At 41.3% G+C, this 21,263-nt stretch overlaps 1 protein-coding gene across 1 annotated transcript in view; it reads right to left on the reverse strand.

The window, feature by feature from the left end:
- Positions 1-21,263, reverse strand: part of FSHR (follicle stimulating hormone receptor) — a 130,752-nt gene that overhangs the window by 41,038 nt on the left and 68,451 nt on the right. Inside the window, exons 3-4 of the mRNA XM_075925453.2 lie at positions 5,825-5,899; positions 4,655-4,729 (exon numbers count right to left, since the gene is read on the reverse strand). Of these exons, the coding sequence (XP_075781568.2) occupies positions 4,655-4,729; positions 5,825-5,899 (150 nt within the window). The remainder of the gene's footprint in view (positions 1-4,654; positions 4,730-5,824; positions 5,900-21,263) is intronic.

The following is a 21,263-nucleotide window of genomic DNA, read 5'->3' on the forward strand; positions in this document are numbered from 1 at the left end:
CTAAAAGGGTGTCACAAGGAGGAAGGCGAAAATTTGTTCCTCTTGGTTTCTGAGGACAGGACAAGGAGTAATGGGCTTAAAGTGCAGCAGGGGAGGTTTAGATTGGACATTAGGAAAAAATTCCTAACTGTCAGGGTGGTCAAATATTGGAATAAATTGCCAAGGGAGGTGGTGGAATCTCCCTCTCTGGAGATATTTAAGAACAGGTTAGATAGACATCTGTCAGGGATGGTGTAGGTGGAGCTTGGTCCTGCCTTGAGGGCGGGGGGCTGGACTCGATGACCTCTCGAGGTCCCTTCCAGTCCTATTATTCTATGATTCTATGACAGTATGCTGAGTAACCCAGTTAACCCTTTAATCAACATTTTACTACAATCTGTGTGATCAAAACATAAACTTCTGCCCTCTAAAATGTAATCCTAAATATTTATATAAAAGCAGTTAAGAACTGATCAGTGGGGCTTTTAATTCTACAGTGCTGGCCAGTCAATGTTTTCTGTCCTTTTTCCTGATCTCACTCATGTTTCTCTCCTTTCTCATAACCATTACCTGCATCTTACACATTTAATAGAAAGAGGTATTTCCAAAGCGCCTCTAGTTCACCAATGAAAGGTCCTTGTAGAGCAGAAAGTCTAAATTTGGAAGCAATACTAGAAACAACTTCTTCTATTAGGTAAAAGGGATTTGAAAATTGCAGAAAGATTGTCATCCGATGCTTTGCTTGTCATTTAGCTGTTTGTCCTTCCTAGCTCAGTCTGGACCATACAATCTGCTAAAGTGTATAATAAAGTATCCTGTAAGAAGAGACACAACTCCTTTGCTAAGCCCCACAGCTGGAGTTCGTTGAGACAGCACAAAATGAGATGAAAGACAGCAGACTGAGGTAGTTTTCTTTTCATACTTCATAATGTAGACTTATGGTTCCAAGTGGCTGCTGAGTTTCTACTAACCTCCTTAAATTCTACATGCTGTAGCTGTCTCATGATCCCTTCCTATTGGCTGAAATGTCAGAAGCTCAAATCGAGAGAGGAAATTGAACAACTACTGAGGAGAGGAAAAAGGACAAAATTCCATCTGGATTACACTGAATACATGACAATAAATAAAAGGTGTCCTCAGTACCCTCCATTCATCTGCCCTTAGGATGGAAAAATCACAAGCACTGCTTCAGGCTGGGGACCAACTGGTTAAGCAGCAGTTCTGCAGTAAATGACCTGGGAATTACAGTGGATGAGAAGGTGAATGAGTCTACAGCATGTTCTTGTTTCTAAGAAGGCATATTGAAGCTGAATTAGTAAGAGCATTGCCAGCAGATCAAGGGAATTGATTATTCTCCTCTATTTGGCACGGGTAAGGTTGCATCTGGAGTATTGCCTCCATTTTGGGGCCCCTGCTACAAGAAAAAAATGGACAAATTGAAGAGAGTCTAAGTGGAGGGCAACCAAAGAATTAGAGGGTTGGGACACAAGAGGAGAGGAGAGGCTGAGGGAAGTGAGCTCATTTAGTCTGCAGAAAAGGGGAGAACTGGATAGCAGCCTTCAACTACTGGAAGGGGGGGGAGGGGTTCCAAAGAGGATGGAGCTAGACTGTTCTCAGTCATGGCTGATGACAGAACAAGGAGAAATGGTTTCACGTTGCAGTGGGGAAGGTCTATACTGGATATTAAGAACAATTATTTTATAGGAGGGTGGTGAAGCTCTGGAATGGGTGGTGTAAGAAGTGGTGTAATCACCATCCTTAGAGGTTTTTAGGACTAGGCTTGACAAAGCCCTGGCTGAAATGATTTAGGGGTTGCTCTTGTTTTGAGTGGGAAGTTGGATTAAATGACCTCTTGAGGTCTCTTCCAACCCTAATCTTTATAATTCTATGATTTGCCTTCTTCCTTTCACCTTATATCTTTTTTGAGGCTGTGCCTTGGAAACATTCCCCTCTAGCTGGCTATGTAGGATGGGCATCCCTTCACTCAAGTGCTCTATGGCTTCCATAATGGCCCTCCAGGACAGCTGTGTTAAAGTCGGAGCAGCTTCCAAGGAATTGTCAACCCCAGGTTTGGGAGGAGGGAGGGAGAAAGACAGATCTTCAGCTGTACTTCCATTATTGTAGTATGACAAATACAGGCCTGGTTCTCTTTCCATTTGCACCAGTTATACCTAATTAACCCTACTGGGAAAGGAGAATCAAGCTCTTTGTCCACACATTGATCTAATTTATGCTGTCATCAGTTACAAGCAGTGTAATTAATTAGTCCTGTTAATTAATCAGCCCTGCCCAGTCAGAGGCTCAGGGCGGAGCTAACTGGCTTGAAGGAGCTGATTAATCACCTGTGAAGTTGTGCCACTGCTTAGCATAGAGGGAATACTGGTTACAAGGTGATGCTCTAGTAGTAGGCAATCATGGGACAGTCACAGCTATTGCACTAACTGCTAGGAGTGGGAGGTAATGCTAGAGATACTCGAAGGCTATGTCTACACTGGCGGGTTCTTGAGCAAGAATGGCTGTTCTTGCAGAAGAACCCGGGGAGCGTTCACACTGCCTGCCTGCTCTTGCGCAAGAAGAATTACAGCAGAGCATTGGAAGACAGGGCTTCTTGCACAAGAACTACTCTGTTTTCTAACAAGCATAAGCCTTCTTGCGCAAGAAGGCAGTGTGGACGCGCGACAGGGTTTCTTGCGCAAGAAAGCCCTATGGCTAAAATGGCCATCAGAGCTTTCTTGAGCAAGAGTGCGTTCACACTGCCATGGATGCTCTTGCGCAAAAGCACATGGCCATGTGGACGTGTTCTCGTGCAAGATGTTCTTGCGCAAGAACCCACCAGTGTAGACATAGCCAGAGAGTCCTTGTGGTAGGGCGGATGCCTCACAGTGGCCAGAAGGGTTTAATCCAGTCTAGAGGGAGCCTGTGCAGAGTCCTGGCCAATCAAGGATAGGCTTTTAAGGAGCCTATCAAGATGTAGCATACTTGGGCAGTCCTGTATATAAGGAGCTGTCCAGCAGATAGTCAGTTAGGTCCTGACCAGGGAAGGTGCAGGACCTTGATCCCAGAGAAGCACCATAGGGAGAATAGTGCTGGACAGGCTCATGGGGGCTCCAGCTGGATACCTGCCAGGCTGCTGGCCTTGCTACTAGGGCCAGGAAGGTGCAAAGGGTCACAGGGGAAGTGGCCCAGGGAACAAGAAGCTGTGAAAGGGAGTAGAACAGAACAAGGTTTCTGCCAGAGTGCCCTGGGTTGGGACCCAAAGTAGTGGGCAGGCCTGAGTTCTCCTCTTCTCCCCTGCACCACACCTTAATACCAAGTCACATGGCCTATATAAACTGTGGCTTGCTCCTGAGACAGAGGGACTGGGCTTGGAGGCTACAACTGGCCACAGTGATGGGTGAATCGGAGAACTGCTATACCCTCCTGCGGGGAGGGCGTGGCCCATACAGACTGTGGCTTGTCTCTGTGACAGAGGCGAGGCTTGGAGGCCACAGTTGGCCAGAATGTCAGTAGAAACTTAAGGACTACTGATATAAAAGTGGTGGGAGCTTGCTCTCACAAATCTGAGCAGGTAAAGGTTCCTACTGGGACCTCTCAAGATTCACAGCACTTGGAGTCTGACCCAAATTCCACAGAAGTCAAAGAGAATCTTTCTATTGTTGTCAGGGACTTTATATCAGGCCCTTCATTGTCCAGGCAATTTTACTTGCTTGTCCATATTGCACAATATACATTCCTGGTTTTAAAAAAAGTGACCAAATCCATTCAGGAAAGGCAACCTGACAAGGAAAGGGAAACTTTTCAACTTTTCTGTACAGATGCCTTTACGGATTTTTTTTCTGTCTAGTAACCAGTTGCAATACAAAACTCGGTAGTCTTGGATTTCTAAAATTAGCCAGCTAACTCCTATTCAGAATCATATCTAAAAGAGGTCTCATTTACAGATGTGTTTTGTACCCACAATATACACTGAAGGAAATGGGAAATGTGCCTGCTGAGTTTCTGAAAGTCAGTCCACTTTTACTTAGGAGTTTAAACAGTAATTTAGATGTCTAAACTTAGACACCCATGTTTGAAAACTGTGGCCAATGAGACTGCTTACATGAGTAAGGCAAGCAGGATATGGGCTTTTGTTTTTAAAAGTGTGGGTTAGAGCATGAAAATAAGCTATGTTATATCCTGGACTATACAGATATATATCAAAGATGTTCCAGGAACTTACTTAAATTTGCTACCACTAAACACAATTGCTGTTAAAGAGAATCCATTGGATTTCATTTGTTTTTTAAATATATAGTTGAGAGATTCAGTCAGGTAAAGGTTGCATTCCAGAAGCTACAATAATATTTTTGTATAATAATAATTAAATTTGCCCTTAAAATAAAGTAACACTAAATTATGATAGTATTCCCATGCCGATATGGCAACTACATTAGTGCAAACAGCATTCACAATAATGAGCACTATTTAAATTAAAATAAAATGAAGCTGAATACCAAATGAACTCATATTAAAAGGATTTAATCATTCAATGCCAAGTGTAAAAGCCCTTGCTAAAGCACTTCCATTGTTGAAAGAAAGCAGAGCAAAAATGTTTATGGAATTTGCATGGAAGATAATAGAAATGGATTTATATTGTTTCAAACAATGATTATAATTGCAAGTACAAAATTCTTACAGATATCTGAGGCTAGGAAGATTCTGGAAGGCATCTTTGTCAATATACACAAGGTTATTTGCTTTCTCAATTCTTCTGCAAAAAAGAGAAAATAAAACATTTCAACATGTGGATCAGTGATTTATAAAAACAGATCTAGAGATTCTCTTACATATAGAACACATTAAATCTGGTGGCTTTTCTAACATGAGGATCTCTCTACATGACCTTACTACAGCAATCAGCCAGAAAGTGGGACACACAAAATCCCAGGCCTTTACCTATTTTAACATGTTGCTAACAGTGTTTTAGCTCAAAGAAAAAAACAACAAATGGTTTGGTAGCACTTTATAGACTAAAACATGTAGATGGTATCATGAGCTTTTTGTGGGCACAGCCCACTTCTTCAGGTGACCAGAGTTATGAGTAGGGGAAATGAAAACTTGAAATAAATAGAAGGGGATGGGGGAGAGAAAGATGCTCTGTCTCCCATCCCTCTTTCCCCCTCCTTTCTTCTTAAAGTATATGGAAAAAGGATGCTAAACCCGAGCAGATAAAAATCAAAGTCAGTAGACAGATTGCTAAGGTAGGAAAGATACTATTCAGAAAGCTGTTAGCACCTTCAGTGATAAAGACTCCACCATCCTGTATCTCGATTGAGCCCATTAGCATGTGAATTTAATTTGTATATGTACTGTAATTCCAAGCTTTCCCTGTGGATTAGGTTTGAGGAGCTGGCCTGTGACAAGACCGCCACCTGCAGATCTATTAGATTATGGTTAGGTAAGCAGAAATGTTCTCCCACTGGCTTTGAGTATTCCCTTTACGTATATCCAATTTGTGTCCATGGATTCTTTCCCACAGAGAACATCCAGTTTGACCTATATATATATAAAATATATATAGGAGAGAGGCACTGTTGGCATTTGATGGAGTACATCAAATTACTAGATGAGCAGTCAAATGACCCTGTGCTCAAAGAGAGAGTGTTGATTATAAGAGAAAGGGAAGCATCTGGTTGAAAAAAGGTGTGGGGGAAGAGAAGGTGGGAGGTAGATGGCAAGAGGTCTCAAACATATACATATTCACTTAAATTCTTTAAGGTTCATCTGGAACCAACCAAGATTGTTTGATAGCTGACCATCACTAGTCTTTAGATTTCTATCTTACAAACTTACATTGCTCACTTACATTTCATGTAGTTTGGGAAGGTTGGAAAATACATTAGCTTCTATGACTTCCAAGGCATCATTCTGGGAGATCTCTCTGTGGAGAAAATAAGTTGAGATCTCATGCAACGGTAGAATTGAAATAATGAAGTAAAGAAGTATCAATATTTGAAGAAATGATACCTAGAATTTAAATGGCCCCTTTTGTCCACAGGTCTCAAAGTACTTCACAATTTATCGTTACAGTACTTTATCACTAGTCCCATTTTATAGATGAGGAAACAGGGGCTCAGAGGTGAAGCAGGCGTGTGACATACCTGGGAATAAAATGCAGGTCTGTTGAGTGGCATACCTTTTTCTCTATTCATGAGACCACACTGCTTCCCAAAGGTTTTATCAATTATCATAGGTGCCTGCACATGACATTACAGAGCACTATTTATGGACCACAGACTATTTACTGGATTACAGACATCACTGAATGTTAATATAGATTTAGTCAAGTCTTCGATAACCTCAAGTTGGGAGAAATTATAAGTTACCATCCATTGAGCCAGACAATGTAGCCAGCTTTCCATCTGCCTTCTAGTCTATTCATTCAAGGCATAGCTTGCTGACAAGAATATTGCAGGAGACTGTATCAAATGCTTTGCTAAAGTGAATGTGAAAGTGATATATTTTGACTTTAGCAAAGCTTTTGGTATGGTCTCCCATGGTACCCTTGCCAGCAAAAGAAGTATGGCTTGGAGGAATGGATTGTAAGATGGCTAGAAATCTGACTAGATCATTGGGCTCAATGATCTAGCTTGATGTCAAGTTGGCAGCCAGCATTAAGCAAGTACCCCAGGGGTTGATCCTCAGGCCGGTTTTGTTTAACATCTTTATTAATGACCTGGATGAGGAGATGGATTGCACCCTCAGCAAGTTTGCGAATGACAGTAAGCTGGGGGGAGAGGTAGATATGTTGGACGGTAGGGATAGGGTCCAGAGTGACCTAGACAAATTGAGAATTGGGCAAAAAGAAACGATGAGTTTCAACAAGGAAAAGTGAAGAGTCCTGAACTTGGGATGGAAAAATCCCAAGCATTGCTATAGGCTGGGGACTGACTGACCATGAGGAAATTCTGCAGAAAAGGACTGGAGGATTAGAGTGAATGAGAAGCTGGATATGAGAGTCAGTGTACCCTTTTGCCAAGAAGGCTAATGGCATATTGGGCTGCATTAGCAGGAGCATTGCCAGGAAATGGACGGAAAGGATTTATTTAGCACTGATGAGGCCACGTCTGGAGTCTGCATCCAGTGGCAAATTTATAGTTAGTGGGGCCTTGTGTGCAACTTCATGGGAAGGAGAGGGGATGAGGGGCTCTGGGTTGGGGCAGAGGTTTGTGGTGTAGAAGAAGGTGAGTGTTTCCTTTGGGCGGTGTGACTCCCAAAGCAATTGGCACACCCCTCTGGCAGTGATTCCTATGCATGGGAGGTGAGGAGGTCTCATCTCACTACTGCCCACGAGCACTGCCCCTATAGCTCTCACTAGCTACAGTTCCTGGCCAATGGGAGCTGCAGAGTTGGCCCTCAGGGTAGAGGTAATGCCTGGAGACACTCCCCTCTCCTTCAGGGACTGCAAAGATGGTGCCAGCCACTTCTGGGAGCAATGCAGTACGGAGGCAGGGAGTCAGATTTTCCTGCAATCTAAAAATCAGTCATCTAGAAGAAGATATGTAACCAGTCTGTCAAGAGGGGCCTGCAGCAACCATGGCTGGGTTCAAGATCTGAGGGTTCCTTTCCATCAGTACAACACAGAAGGGGCTCAACCCCCCACGCAGAGACCTGAGAAAGTGACACACTCCCCTGGGGGCCTCTGAGAGGCAATACATCCCAACTCGCAAGGAAACGTTTAATGAAACGAAGGCAGTCACCTGACAATGATTAGGGGAAATGCCACAAGCAGGATTTATAATCATAGAACTACGAGCTGGACATCCAACCCAGAGGGTGTGGGGCTGTGCTTATGCCTCATGGTCTTGCAGTCTACCACTAAAAGCTCCTTTACTGTTCCCTTGTCTGCTTCCTCTCCAAACCCCACCCACAGTGGTTGTCTTTGGTCAGAAAGGACCCAGAGTTCAGAGGTGCATCTGTGCGAGTTCACCTGTCACCCAGGACTAAGACACCTTGCTTGTTACACCATCTGAGCACATGCCCCACTAGCCACTGCTTCTCACCTTCTCTCTGTCCACTCTCTGCTCCTCACTGCTTGGCCATCCTGGGAGCTGCAGTTCCTGGCTGCCTTGCCACCCATTTGTTCTGCTCAGTGCCTCACCAGCCACTCATTCATCAGCAGACTGTTAGTCACCTTCTGATGCCACCTGCCTCTTTACTGTGACCTCTGCACATAAGTCTCTTAGCAATTTTAAGCTCATTGCAGGCTGAGCAAAAACACTTCCCCATCTCAAGTGATTTTAGCTCTCAGTGATTATTAGCTTTTAGTAGGCTGGACAGAAATAGCCCCATTACAACTAATTTCAGCTCTGAGCATTTAAAATAACACAGTGGGGGTATGTCTACACTACCCCGCTAGTTCGAACTAGGGTGGTAATGTAGGCATACCGCACTTGCAAATGAAGCCCGGGATTTGAATTTCCCGGGCTTCATTTGCATAAGCCGGCCGGCGCCATTTTTAAATGCCGGCTTGTTCGAACCCCGTGCCGTGCGGCTACACACAGCACGGGCTAGATAGTTCGAACTAGCAAGCCATTCCGCACTATCTGTACACCTCGTTGCTAGTTCTGTACACCATCTGTAGATGGCTTGCTAGTTCGGACTATCTAGCCCGTGCCGCGTGTAGCCGCGCGGCACGGGGTTCGAACAAGCCGGCATTTAAAAATGGCGCCGGCCGGCTTATGCAAATGAAGCCCGAGAAATTCAAATCCCGGGCTGCATTTGCAGTGTGGTATGCCTACATTACCACCCTAGTTCGAACTAGGGTGGTAGTGTAGACATACCCAGGCTTCTAATGATGCTATTTTTGAGTAGTGAGGAGGAACAGGTTAAACCAGTTCAGAAACCCCCTAGGAAGAGTCCACAGATCTCCTGGCTAAGAGACCTATCCTCACCCCTCTTACTTTCTCGGGGCTCTGGCATTTGAGCTCCTGTTTTACTAAGTTCCTATGAATTGAGGGGTTCTGGGACAGGCTAGGCACAATTCCTCTTTCCTGTATCCATATAACAATGAAAACATTGAAACAGCATTTCACTACTCCTGCATTGAGTACTAAAGTGATCTTCTGTAACCCAACATTTGAAGTTTATCACTTTACACAACACCACTCTATCGCTAGATCAGTGTTTCCCAATTTAATTTGGCCACAGAATTCTTTTAAACGCAAAATAATTGTGTGGAAACCCTAATAACAGTCTTATATATGGAGCTGAAAAAGTAGACCACAAATAAGTAAGGCTAATAATAAACAAATGCTAAACGAGTATGACATAAGTATTATTGTTATGTATTGTAGATATGTAGATCAATCTATCACAGTCAATTTATATTTGTCACGGTTAAATTTTTAAATACAAGAAATCATGCGACTATACCGAAAAAGTATTCGCGAGAGCACTGCCTGTGCACTCCCATATAAGCAACTGGTTTGACAGTTAAAACTTCAACTTCATCCCAGGTATTGCTAATATATTTATATTCAGTCACCCATGTGATCCACGCTCCCACGAGGAATAATGGGGCTGCCGACAAAGGGCTTTGATGTCGACAGGGGGAAAGTCCAGACTAGTGCGCGAGCCGACAAACAGCTGATCAGCTGTTTGTCGGCTCAGCGCGGCAGCCATGTAAATGTAAATGAAGCCGCGATCATTTAAATCGCGGCTTCATTTGCCTTTGCCTATGTGTCTAATCTACATGCCTCTGCCGACAGAGGCATGTAGTCTAGACACAGCCTTATAGTGACAAACACAAATAAATTGTTTTCAATAACATTCATGAATGCTTAAATATTAATGTTTTTTTAAAGAATAAAATGTTGTTATAATGGAATTTTTTTGCGGAACTCTTATTTTCACTTTGCGGAACCCTGGGGTTCTGCAGAACACCATTCGGGAAACCATTTGTACTAAATAGCTAGTCAGAGTAGGTTTGTTCATGTAAATATAGTTTGCTCCTAAACCCTCTCCTTTCCACCAGCTAGCTCTCAGAAGAATTCATTCAGATGCTGCTTACAGGCAAAACCACAGAAAATGCAGAACATTTTACACCTGGAAATGAGACTCAGGAAAGAGTCTATGCTGCAAAACAGCATAGGAACGAGGGCTACATATTTATTTGCCCTTTGTAACTGTAGGTTTTTTGCATGTCACAGTAAAGGCTCCCAAGATAGTGTCAACTATACTGTACGAGCTCCCCAACAGATGGTGCTGCTGAGGTTTCAAGAGCTGACCCAATATAATGTGAACCCAGTACTGTAATAGCACTGGAAAGATTTCTCTCTCATATAATTTGAGTATGTTTTTATAGGTTGCTTATGTATTAAAGGCCTCTGTGTCAGAGATATGTTTTTGACTTCGGGATATTAGGGCAGGTTGTATGTTGCTTTTAAGAAATCCATGTAAAGGTCAGACTAAATCTTAGGCTAAGCAGTCCACATTGTTTTTGAAAGGGAAGAGGAGACTAAAAGATTAAAAAAGGAAAGGAAGAAGATTGAAAGCTGTTTTTAATTTAAAAGATTTATAAAGTTCTAACCACACTATTCACAGAAAATGAGTATTGTTCAAACATTTTGGGGAATAAATATCCTCGTATACATTCAAATATGAATATTTGTGCACAAACTAAAGTTCAGTAAAACTCCGGTGGTCTGGCATCCAGTGGTCCAGTACGCCTGATGGTCCAGCACCAACTGCAACCCGGAAGTGCTCCGGCAGCTGCTTCAAGTTGTTAGAGTAATTGATTAACTGCGGCTGGATCCACAGCCGACACGCAGGGTGTGCCAAAGCAGCTGAATTCAGGACGTTCTGGTCAGTTACAGTCACACTCTCGCCCCCTCCTCCTCCCCCTCCCCCTCTCCCACCGACCCCTACCTTCCTCTGCCCCCCCTCCTCCCGGCAGTAGAGAGCAAAGTTACATTAACTGCGTGTCAGCTGTGGATCCAGCCAGAGTGACTGTAACTGACCAGAAGTTCCTTAATGCGGCTGCTTTGGCACTCCCTCGCCCCCTCCTCCTCCCCCTCCCCCTCTCCCACTGACCCCTACCTTCCCCTGCCCCCCTCCTCCCGGCAGTAGAGAGCAAAGTTACATTAACTGCGTGTCGGCTGTGGATCCAGCCGGAGTGACTGTAACTGACCAGAACGTCCTGAATGCAGATGCTTTGGCACACCCTCGCCCCCTCCTCCTCCCCCTCCCCCTATCCCACTGACCCCTACCTTCCCCTGCCCCCCCTCCTCCCGGTAGTAGAGAGGAAAGTTACATTAACTGCGTGTCGGCTGTGGATCCAGCCGGAGTGACTGTAACTGACCAGAACGTCCTGAATGCGGCTGCCTGCCTGTCACCGCCTCTCCTCTTCCACCGCTCGCAGGCTCTGCCTCCCTGCAGCAGGAGGGAGGGTTTGGCACACCCCTGCCCCCTCCCCCGCTTCTCCTCCAACGAGACCCGCCCCTGCCAGAGTACCTCCTGATAGTCTGGCATTTCTGATAATCTGGCACCACCTGGGTCCCAAGGGTGCCGGATTGTCGGAAGTCTACTGTATTTGCTATTTGTTATTCTCTTGTTTAAAAGAAAATTTTAATCAGTTAAGGAGGAGAAACAAGAGCACATGATTTACGTGACCAATCCCACCCAAAGAATAGCAAATTGATGTGAGCAGTTTGCAAACCAAGCACCTAATTATGTGTGTTTGCATTAGTTGTTTGAATAATTAAGAAAAATTCAATTAGTCACTCTCTTGGTTTGTTGATGGAGAAAATACAAACACGTGACAATTGTTCTCTTGGCTGATATCAGGGATTGAACTATAGACTTGTTCGGTTAAAATAATCTGGACTTTTGGCATTTTTCCATATAGATTTGTAACTTTGATCCTTTTCTCTCCTGCTCCTGAGAAGCCCAGCACTCTACATTTTTTATCAAGAAAAACTACAAATTGTACACATGATCTGTTGGATACACTGTACTTACAAAATTGGTTGCCACAAATCCTCCTAACATTTCAGTGGGGAACTCTTAAGTTAACTATTATTGTGTCTGTACTCAATTTAAACTCAGAGTATAAACTCTATTTAATCAAATGTGGTCTTGTATTGAGTTAATCAAATCAAGGCAAAAGCTGTATGCCAACAAATCCTAAATGGGTGTCATCCAGATCCTACAACATGGAATAACTGCAGTCCTACTTCAGTAGTATGAGATAAGAGCACAACACCAAAATACATTAATTGAGACATGGGGGAAAGCATTGGAAGTTTCTGCATACCACACACAGCAGCCAGTGTCACCACTGGGGATTTATATTAGGGCCTGAGCAGCATACCAACAGTCCCCAAGAAACTCCTTTGAACGTTTTGTGGCATCAAATTAATTAATGGACAATGCAGCAGTATTAAATTGATCTTTCAAAGTGCCTGATTGTTCAGTGGGATGTGAACTGAATACCATGGGATTCAAAAGCAGGGGTTGCATTGATACAAACACTGACTGTATAATTAGCACAGCACTGGTACATAGATGTGTTTCCATGATGTCCTACAGAAAGTATAGACTAAACTAATCTTAATGTTCCATGACTCTGGAAATGTGTTGGGCTTCCTGATTCAAATAAACACCAACACTGCTGCATATTCAGAGGAAATGGCAGTTTACCACAGAAGTCCAATTTCCACTTCCGACAGTTATGGAGTATCTTGGATGTGGAGATTGCACTTACTGTGCTCCACCATTCTTGAATTTTAACATTGGCTTTTTGCATGTAATATCTTTGATGATTAATTATATCTATATAGGTGATTCTTATTTTCATATTCAACTTCTGAATCTCCATCTAATTTTTGAATGGTAGCTCTTCAAATTTTCTGCAATCAACAGGTTTCAGCTTGTATCTCCAAATAAAGGTATGAGGTGGGAATGGTTATATTGAATAAAGGTGAAAGATGGTTATGCATGTACATTTAAGAAGAAAATTTCTACTGAATGATGACCTAATTTTACACATAACAAGGAAGTCTACAGTGTTTTTGCCTCCTCATTAGTTATATTGGTTTAGGAAAGATGATTATGAAGATGTGGTCTTTTGGGAAAGGCAAGTATAATTAATTTCCTAGAAAATACAAACATCTACTATAGAAGAGACAAATCTTTCTTGAAATATAATGGTCCATTGAGAATTTTGAGATTTTAATCTAACTAACTGATAGGGAGCCTTTGTATCACAAAGTTGCATGGAATAGTCCATAACTTGTAACACAATCTTTTAGTTCATTTAGTAAAAATTTTTCAGATTATTACTAGATGAATTTATTGCCACCTGTTTTTTATTTTGTAACTTCCCCTCTTGGTTTTGATGATTTGTAAATGATAATAGTTGTGTGCAATGGAATCAGAGCTAAACTTCCATTCCTTTGCATAGAAAATTTAGAAATTCTGATCAGAACAAATCTAAAATGTCATATGATTGAAATTCCTCAATGAAATGGAATCACCTTTCTTTGCTTAACTCTTGTATAGAGTCATATTTCTGCACATCAGGTTGGTAGAACATTTGGTTACACAGTGATGGGTTCTCTCTTTATAGTCAGATAATTACCCCTTGCATCCCATTTCCTTTTTCTCATCCTCTCCCAACATTTCCTCACCTAAAACTCAAATAATTGGATCTATATATTGCCAAACTTTCAAAAGGCACGATTCACCCTCCCTCACAAAAGAATAAGGAGGTTGACTTTTTAAAAAAGAGATACTTAGTTACAGATGGTTCTTTCCTTAGTTGCATTCTGGCAGTTGAGCTGGTAGGGTACACTCAGGTCACATTTTCCAGTTATTCTCTATAATCATGAAGCTGAGATTCTCAAAAAGGCTCCAGGAACTGTGGCGTTTATTCCAAGTATCCGGAGATTCATAATAGAATCACAAGAATAGGCAATGCTGAGGTTTACATCATGTGGAATCTTTGTACTTTAAGAACGTAAGAATGGCCATAGTAAGTCAGACCAAAGGTCCATCTAGCCCAGTATCCTGTCTGCCAACAGTGGCCAATACTAGGTGCCCCAGAGGGAGGGAACACAACAGGTAATCTTCATGTGATCCCTCTCCTGTCACCCATTTACAGAAGCTAGGGACATCATTCCTACCCATCCTGGCTAATAGCCATTGATGGACCTAACCTCTATGAATCTATCTAGCTCTTTTTTTTGAACACTGTTAAAATCCTAATCTTCACCGCATTCTCTGGCAAGGAGTTCCACAGGTTGACTGTGTGCTGAGTGAAGACAAACTTCCTTTTGTTTGTTTTAATTCTGCTGTCTATTAATTTCATTTGGTGACCCTGAGTTCTTATATTGTGGGAATAAGCAAATAACTTTTCTTTATTCACTTTTTTCACACCAGTAATGATTTTGTAGACCTCTATCATATCCTCCCTTAGTCCCCTCTTTTCGAAGCTGAAAAGTCCAAGTATTTTTATTCTGTCTTCAAGTGGGACCTGCTCCAAAGCTCTAATAATTTTTGTTGCCCTTTTCTGAACCTTTTCAAATGCCAATATATCTTTTTTTGAGATGAGGTGACCACTTCTGTATACAGTATTCAAGAGGTGGGTGTACCATGGATTTATATAGAGGCAATAAGATATTCTCTGTCTTATTCTCTATCCCTTTTTTAATGATTCCTAACATTGTTTGCTTTTTTGACTGCCGCTGCACATTGAGTGGATGTTTTCAGAGAACTATCCACAATGACTCCAAGATCTCGCTCTCTTTCTCTTCTTCAAAACAAGATGAAATGTCCCACATGCACACATGCTTGAACCAAATTTATCATCATATAGGAAGAACAAAATGCAAGAATTGCCTGTAGTTTTCTATAGTAGTGCGTACACAAACACCATTAGGAGAAAAATCTGTTACCAATTCTAATACATTAAACAAAGTATTGAAGCTGAGAAGAGGAAATGTCTCCTATTGGAACAGTACTCTTTCAAAAGGACAATTAAAAACTATATTCCCAAGTTTATCAGTTGACTTTGAATAGTTAGCAAAACTGCACATCCAGGTTTGTCACCCCCATATCATGAAAATAAATCACAATAGGTAGAACAATGAGGGTTTCTATAACATTTTGTAACACAAATTAAGAAATATTTTTCATGAGAAATTAATACATTTGATTACAACAATTTTGAGAATTTGAATTAAACAAAGACATTTAAAATAAAAAATAGTTGTTAAAAACAATTGCAATTAGCTCTAATAAAAAACTGGGATTGTTTGTGTTGGAGAAAATAAAACCACCACTTAATTTGGGCCAGGGTAGATTTTATGTGGCAGTACACATAGTGCCCAAATGATTGCAGTGGATTAGAGTCTGTATTTACATTAATGTTCTTCACTTTAGAAAATTGCAGTCTCTTCTGGCCCATGCACCTTTAAAAAATATAAGTGAAGGCACTGCACCCTGTTTCTGGAGAATCCCTTGAGATTTAATTATAGCTATACTGATGCAGTTCCACCACTCTAAGATCTCTTCTGTAGCTGTTCTATGTCCCTTAAAATAATTAAGCCACCCTCAATGACAATGGGACAAGCTAAGACATGATCTTAGTAAAATTCAGCTACCCAAAGTGCTATACACACACATTCAGAAAAGCAAAATACAACTCAGATGATGAAATCTGATGAGAGCAGTTCAGTTTTCAGACCTTCTGGAATGTTTTATACATGCTGGTGTTTTAGAAAAACACTACGTGCCTAATTTCTACAACATCTATCTATATAGTTGAAAATACTGTCACTTCCCACAAATAAAGAGCAATAGATATACTTTGAGATGAGGTAACTTATTTTAAATTAAAGAAAACAAGGAATATATATAAGTCTCCACAAATGAAACGTAGTATATTTCTCATTCTGTAAGATTATTTTCAGTTAACTAACATCTCTGCAGGGAGGTAGTCCTGTTATATTTAAAGTGGACATACACAAAAGACAGGAACAGAGAGAATGTATACAGTACTCTTCTTTCTTTGATAGAATAAAGTTAGGGTTAAAGTCTTCATGCTGCCAATCAGTTTGCATTGGGACCATGAGATATTTTAAAAAATGTGATTCCTATTCAATAACAACATATGTCAGAGCTCCAAAATGGTACAAAACTAGGACTGTCAATTGATCTTAATTTTTTAATGTGTTAATTGCAGGCGTTAGTGCTGTGCTGCCCCTTTGAAGTATCGCTCTGGCGCTTCAAAGGGGCAGTGCAAGCAGAGCCAGGGATTAGCTGGAGTCCTAATGCACTAGAGGCTCCTAACACGCTGCCCCATGGAAATGCCGCTGTGGTGCTTCCAAGGGGAAGCACTGCATGGAGCCTGGGTTCAGCTGGGGACTCCAGCTGATCCTGGGTTCTATGAAGTGCTGCCCCGTTGAAACGCCCCCACGGTGTTTCAAAGGAGAGGCGCACACAATTAATCATGTGATTAAATTTTTTAATCGCTTGACAGCACTACACAAAACCTTAAATAGATGCTCTTCTTTTGAGGTCTGAGTGACTTGATCCTGATTTAGTTTAAACACAGTCCTAACTGATCGAAGCTAATTCAATATAGGACAGGTTTATATTGATTTAAAAGTATTCACACAATCTTGTGTAGTGATTTAATTAAATCAATTTTAAATCCCATCTTTAGTCAAATCAGTGAAATTTAGTGTGTTGGAAGCCCTGAGTCACAAAGGAGGAATCCGAAGGCATTTCATTTTGAAAGTACATTAAAGACATTATTATTTTGACAAAAGTGACTGCATTTTTCTCACCTACTGCTGTAAACTCTGCTACTCTACAAGTGCATTTAAGGACTTGAGTGGTACACAGGACTTCGTTAAAATTCTCCACCAGAGTATAGTAAATTCAAGTATTTCTGCTATTCCGTACAATACATCTAACATGCAGACATATGATACTAAATGTAATGTCAATTCTCTCATCTTCAAAGAGAGCAGCAAGATTATATATCATTTAAGACCATTATCTTGTTCCGTTTTTTTCTAAAATACATGTGCTCGCATACATATCAAGAATGGCATGCTTTTTGTATGTGTGTGTTTAAAATGGGTTTTGGCAAAGGAATAGAGAAGGAAGTGGCAATTCTGTGAATAGTTAGGACAGAAGTGACTTTTCGGTTTGTGGCTCATGTCTGAAAAACAATGTGAATTGAAGATGTTATTTATGACTGATACTGGACCAAAAGCCCTGGAGATTTATTTCTTTTTACCCCAGAAGTAGCAAGGTCAAGTCAGTGAAAGGGCTTACTTCCTATAATGCCTCACAAGTTTGACTGCTTCACCCAGTAGAAAGTGAGAGGATAGCCTTTTCAACCTTTGGCCAAGAAGGTTTCCCATTAATGCTAATGGTGGTGGTGGATTAAAATATGGGAAACTACTACCTAGGAGTTGGATTGAGTTATCCATCATAAAATAAACATTCCAGTCCAGCAACGTGAGCTGTATTTCATCAGGTGACCTAGAAATACAAGGCACTGTATCCCATTCTCTTATCTGACCTATCTGTCATTTATAGCACTTTAACTTTTTTTTGTGTGAGTTTTTTAACAGTTTGTTTTATACTTTAGCTCTAAAATTATACATAACTTTAGAAAAGAAAAATAAAAGAGTAAACATGAGGATGAAGGGGAAAAATGTGGTAGCAAGGAAAAAACTTCCCAGTTACATATAACATCTTCATATGAATTATATTTTTAATTTGTACTTTCTAGCTGTATTACGAGTCACCACGCATAAGTGGTTTTCTAATAGTATTGTCTCTTTAAATATATGACTCAAGTATTACCATAGTAACTTGCTTTCTAATTAGCCTTCAATTGCTAACCATCAATATGGTTAGGCAAGGTCAACATGGGAATAAGCCCTATAGATTTTTAAAAAAAGACTATGGAGAGTCTGTAACAGCAAGAAAGAAGCACACTATTGAACAATCTCTCCCCAAGGTTGGATGCTCTTCCTTTATTATTTGACACCTGTGTAAACAAAAAGACCTGGCCAATGGCAATAAGCTTTTCATCTGTGAACTGCACAAGATATAGAGATGACAAGTGTATTCAAGATTTACAGTTTTTAAAGAAGACATCTCCCTTTCATATGCTGGGCCTTCTGATCTCAGTAGTACTCAGTAGTAACTACTAAAAATTAATGAAGTTACACTGTGCTCATCTAGTGCAATCAAATCTGTCTCTGGAGGATTTCACTTTAGGGAGTGTGACACTGGACAGCGTATGTCTTTACTGCATTGTGGCACATACATATTTCTTGTCTTTAAAATGGACCATTTTGAGGGTGGCGAGAGGGCTATCTTTTTGTGACCAGAAGCAGTTGCTAGCACAGGCATAATTTTCTACTCACTTTACAGAGAGACTTCCTGTTGCTGATATACTATGTTTCATCCTGAAAGTATAGCACCTGATAACACAATGGACTGAAAACATAATATGGTTTTTAGGATATGTTTACACTGCAACTGAGACCATATTCAAAGATTCACTTTTTAAAAATGTGTGATTAGGTTGGTTTAAATGCTGTGAGAGTTCCACTGAGTACCTTTCTAGAAACACACCTTATAATATCAAAGACAGCAAATACTACATTGTGCTTCTAAAATCTTTTGTGAGCAACAGTTTGTCAGCAATTCAACAGGAACCATCATCAAATTTAAGACATTCTAGTTAGTTTTCCAGTAACTGAAAGATTTTTCACATCTGGCTGACTCTTTAAAGCCAGTTCTACAAACATAAGTGTTTAACTTTAAATATGTAAGTATTTGTAATGCATTCAGTGTGCTATTAGTGTACTTAAGCACATGCATAAATCTTAAAAGACTGAGGCCTAAATCTCTCACCTATATCAGTGGAAGAGAGGTCAAAATGAGGGAATTCACTGCCAAAAAGTGTTAAAGATTTAATTAAGCACATTTTATAACTAATTATAATCTAATATTCCTACCTTTATAGAAGTAGCTAGAAAAATGCTTGGAATTGTGGCCTGCTTAAATAGTCACTTCAGTTCCAGATAAATTGCTAAAAGTGATAATTAAAAATAAAAATAACACATCTAGATGAAGAAGATATGACAAGGTAAGCTAGCATGGCTCCTGTAAAGAAAAAAACCATGCCTCTCTAATCTACAATAAATTCTCTGAACAGGTCACCCAAATTCTGGAGAAAAGAGAAATTTTTTTATACGGACTTGCAGAAAACCTGAGAGAGAGTCCCTTAAAAAAGAGGCTAAAAGATATGAAACAGTAAAAATAAATAAAGAATTTTCAGTATGATCAGACATAAAATGATTTAAGTAAAGCAAGTCAAAATTCAGAAGGACCTAAGGTAGGTAAATCGGTACCATAAAAGTGAACAGAATTCAGTGTCAAATTCTACTTAATGGATATGGGAAAGAATTAGACTTATTTAATATTCATGCACATTGCTAAATTAACTGTATCTGCTGCGGAAAAATTTTGCCTTTCACAGTGGGCAGAAAACTGAAATGCTTTGCTACATATGCAGAGGCATGTCATATTCAACAGTATTAAGATGTATAAAGCATAGAAAATAATTCTCAAAATTCTTTAACATCACTATGTAAATTAATTGTATGCCACCATTTAGTTTTGGTCACTATCTCAGAATGGATTTAGCAGAAAGAGCAGAGGTTCAGCATAGTCTAACAAAAAATGACAAGGGTTCCGCAGAGACCTTTGTGTTAAAAAAAAAAAAAATAATAATGGGGACTAGCCAGGGTTAGGGACTAATCCTGGCTGGCCACAGCCACTATATTTACTTGTGCCTCTGCCGGTATTTGGGGAATTGCAGCTCTTGTTGGCCACAGATTGCTGTTTGCAGCCAATGGGAGTGGCAGAAAACAGGGCAAACTGGGACACCACTTCCTGCTGCTCCCATTGGCTGCGATTGGCCAACAAGAGCTGCAATCAGCTGATCCCCACGGAGATGCAGGTAAATACAGAGGTGGAGGCCTGCCATGGACTAACCCTGTGGAATGGATCTGGCCTATGGTCAGAATTTGCCCATCCCTGGTGAAAGATATGTCCCCCAAGTCTTAATAAGCTGCTGAATGTATTTTAAAATGCACAGTCACTAGTATTTGTCAGTATTTTACATTTTTCTCCTGTTAATTCTGAATTTCAAACTGATATGACTACCTTATTAAATATGTCAAACTGGCTTCATTCTAAACCATAATTTGTGTAAACCAGCTAATTAAATCTTAAACACATTCTATTCTTAAGAGTATTTTAAAATGTTGTTATATTTTATGATTATTTATTAGGTACAGATTCCCAGAAATGTGCCTGGAGTTTTACAGAAAAATAAAATATTATGTACCTTTGCCACACGCCCTCCCTCCCCCAACCCCAAGGGCAGATATCGACTGAGGGTTTTGGTTCTGTGCTGGGGAGGGAGGGCTGAAGATGGAGTTCTGTGGCAGGGGGCTGGGGATGGAGTTCTGTGGCTGGTGACCGAGGGGCTGGGGATGGAGTTGGAGTTCTGGGGCCCCCCGTGGCACAGGGGAAACCCCCTCGCGTTCTTCCTCCCCCGGATCCGACTCCCCCCTCCCGCGGCACAGGGGAACCCCCCCCCCCGCATTCCTCCTCCCCCGGGGCTGACCCCCCCCACATTCCTCCTCCTCCGGGGCCAACACCCCCCCCGCGGCACGGGAGAACCCCCCCCCCCGTGCTCGCTGCCTCTCCCAGGACTTACCCCCCTCCTGGCCGCAGGGAAGCCGTGCTCTAGATAAGGCACCGGGAAGGGGAAAGGGAAGAGGCAGGGTTTGGAATTTGGCGCCCCATGCGACTTGGCACCCTAGGCGGCTGCCTAGTTTGCCTATAGGCACGGGCCGCCCCTGTGGACTACATATGCTAGGTACATAAGGAGACAGAACAGTTACTATCTGAGATGCTTACACAAGTGGGAAGACAAAATACCAACTGAAGTGCTGGAACACACAGGACTGACACAATTAGAAACAGCTATTAGGCATAGGAGGTTGCAATGGCTTGGTCATATCAAAACAATGGGAGGAGACTGTATTCCCAACAATACTTTATACAGTGAGATTTACGATGGCTCTAGATAGCCGGGTTATTCTTTATGGTGGTACCATGGTATGTGTAAAAATGTCATTCGGCATCAATGTAGAATCATAGAATACTAGAACTGGAAGGGACCTTGAGAGATCATC

Source organism: Pelodiscus sinensis, chromosome 3, assembly GCF_052426305.1.
Source record: "Pelodiscus sinensis isolate ZL-2025 chromosome 3, ASM5242630v1, whole genome shotgun sequence".
NCBI classification, from domain to species: Eukaryota; Metazoa; Chordata; order Testudines; family Trionychidae; genus Pelodiscus; species Pelodiscus sinensis.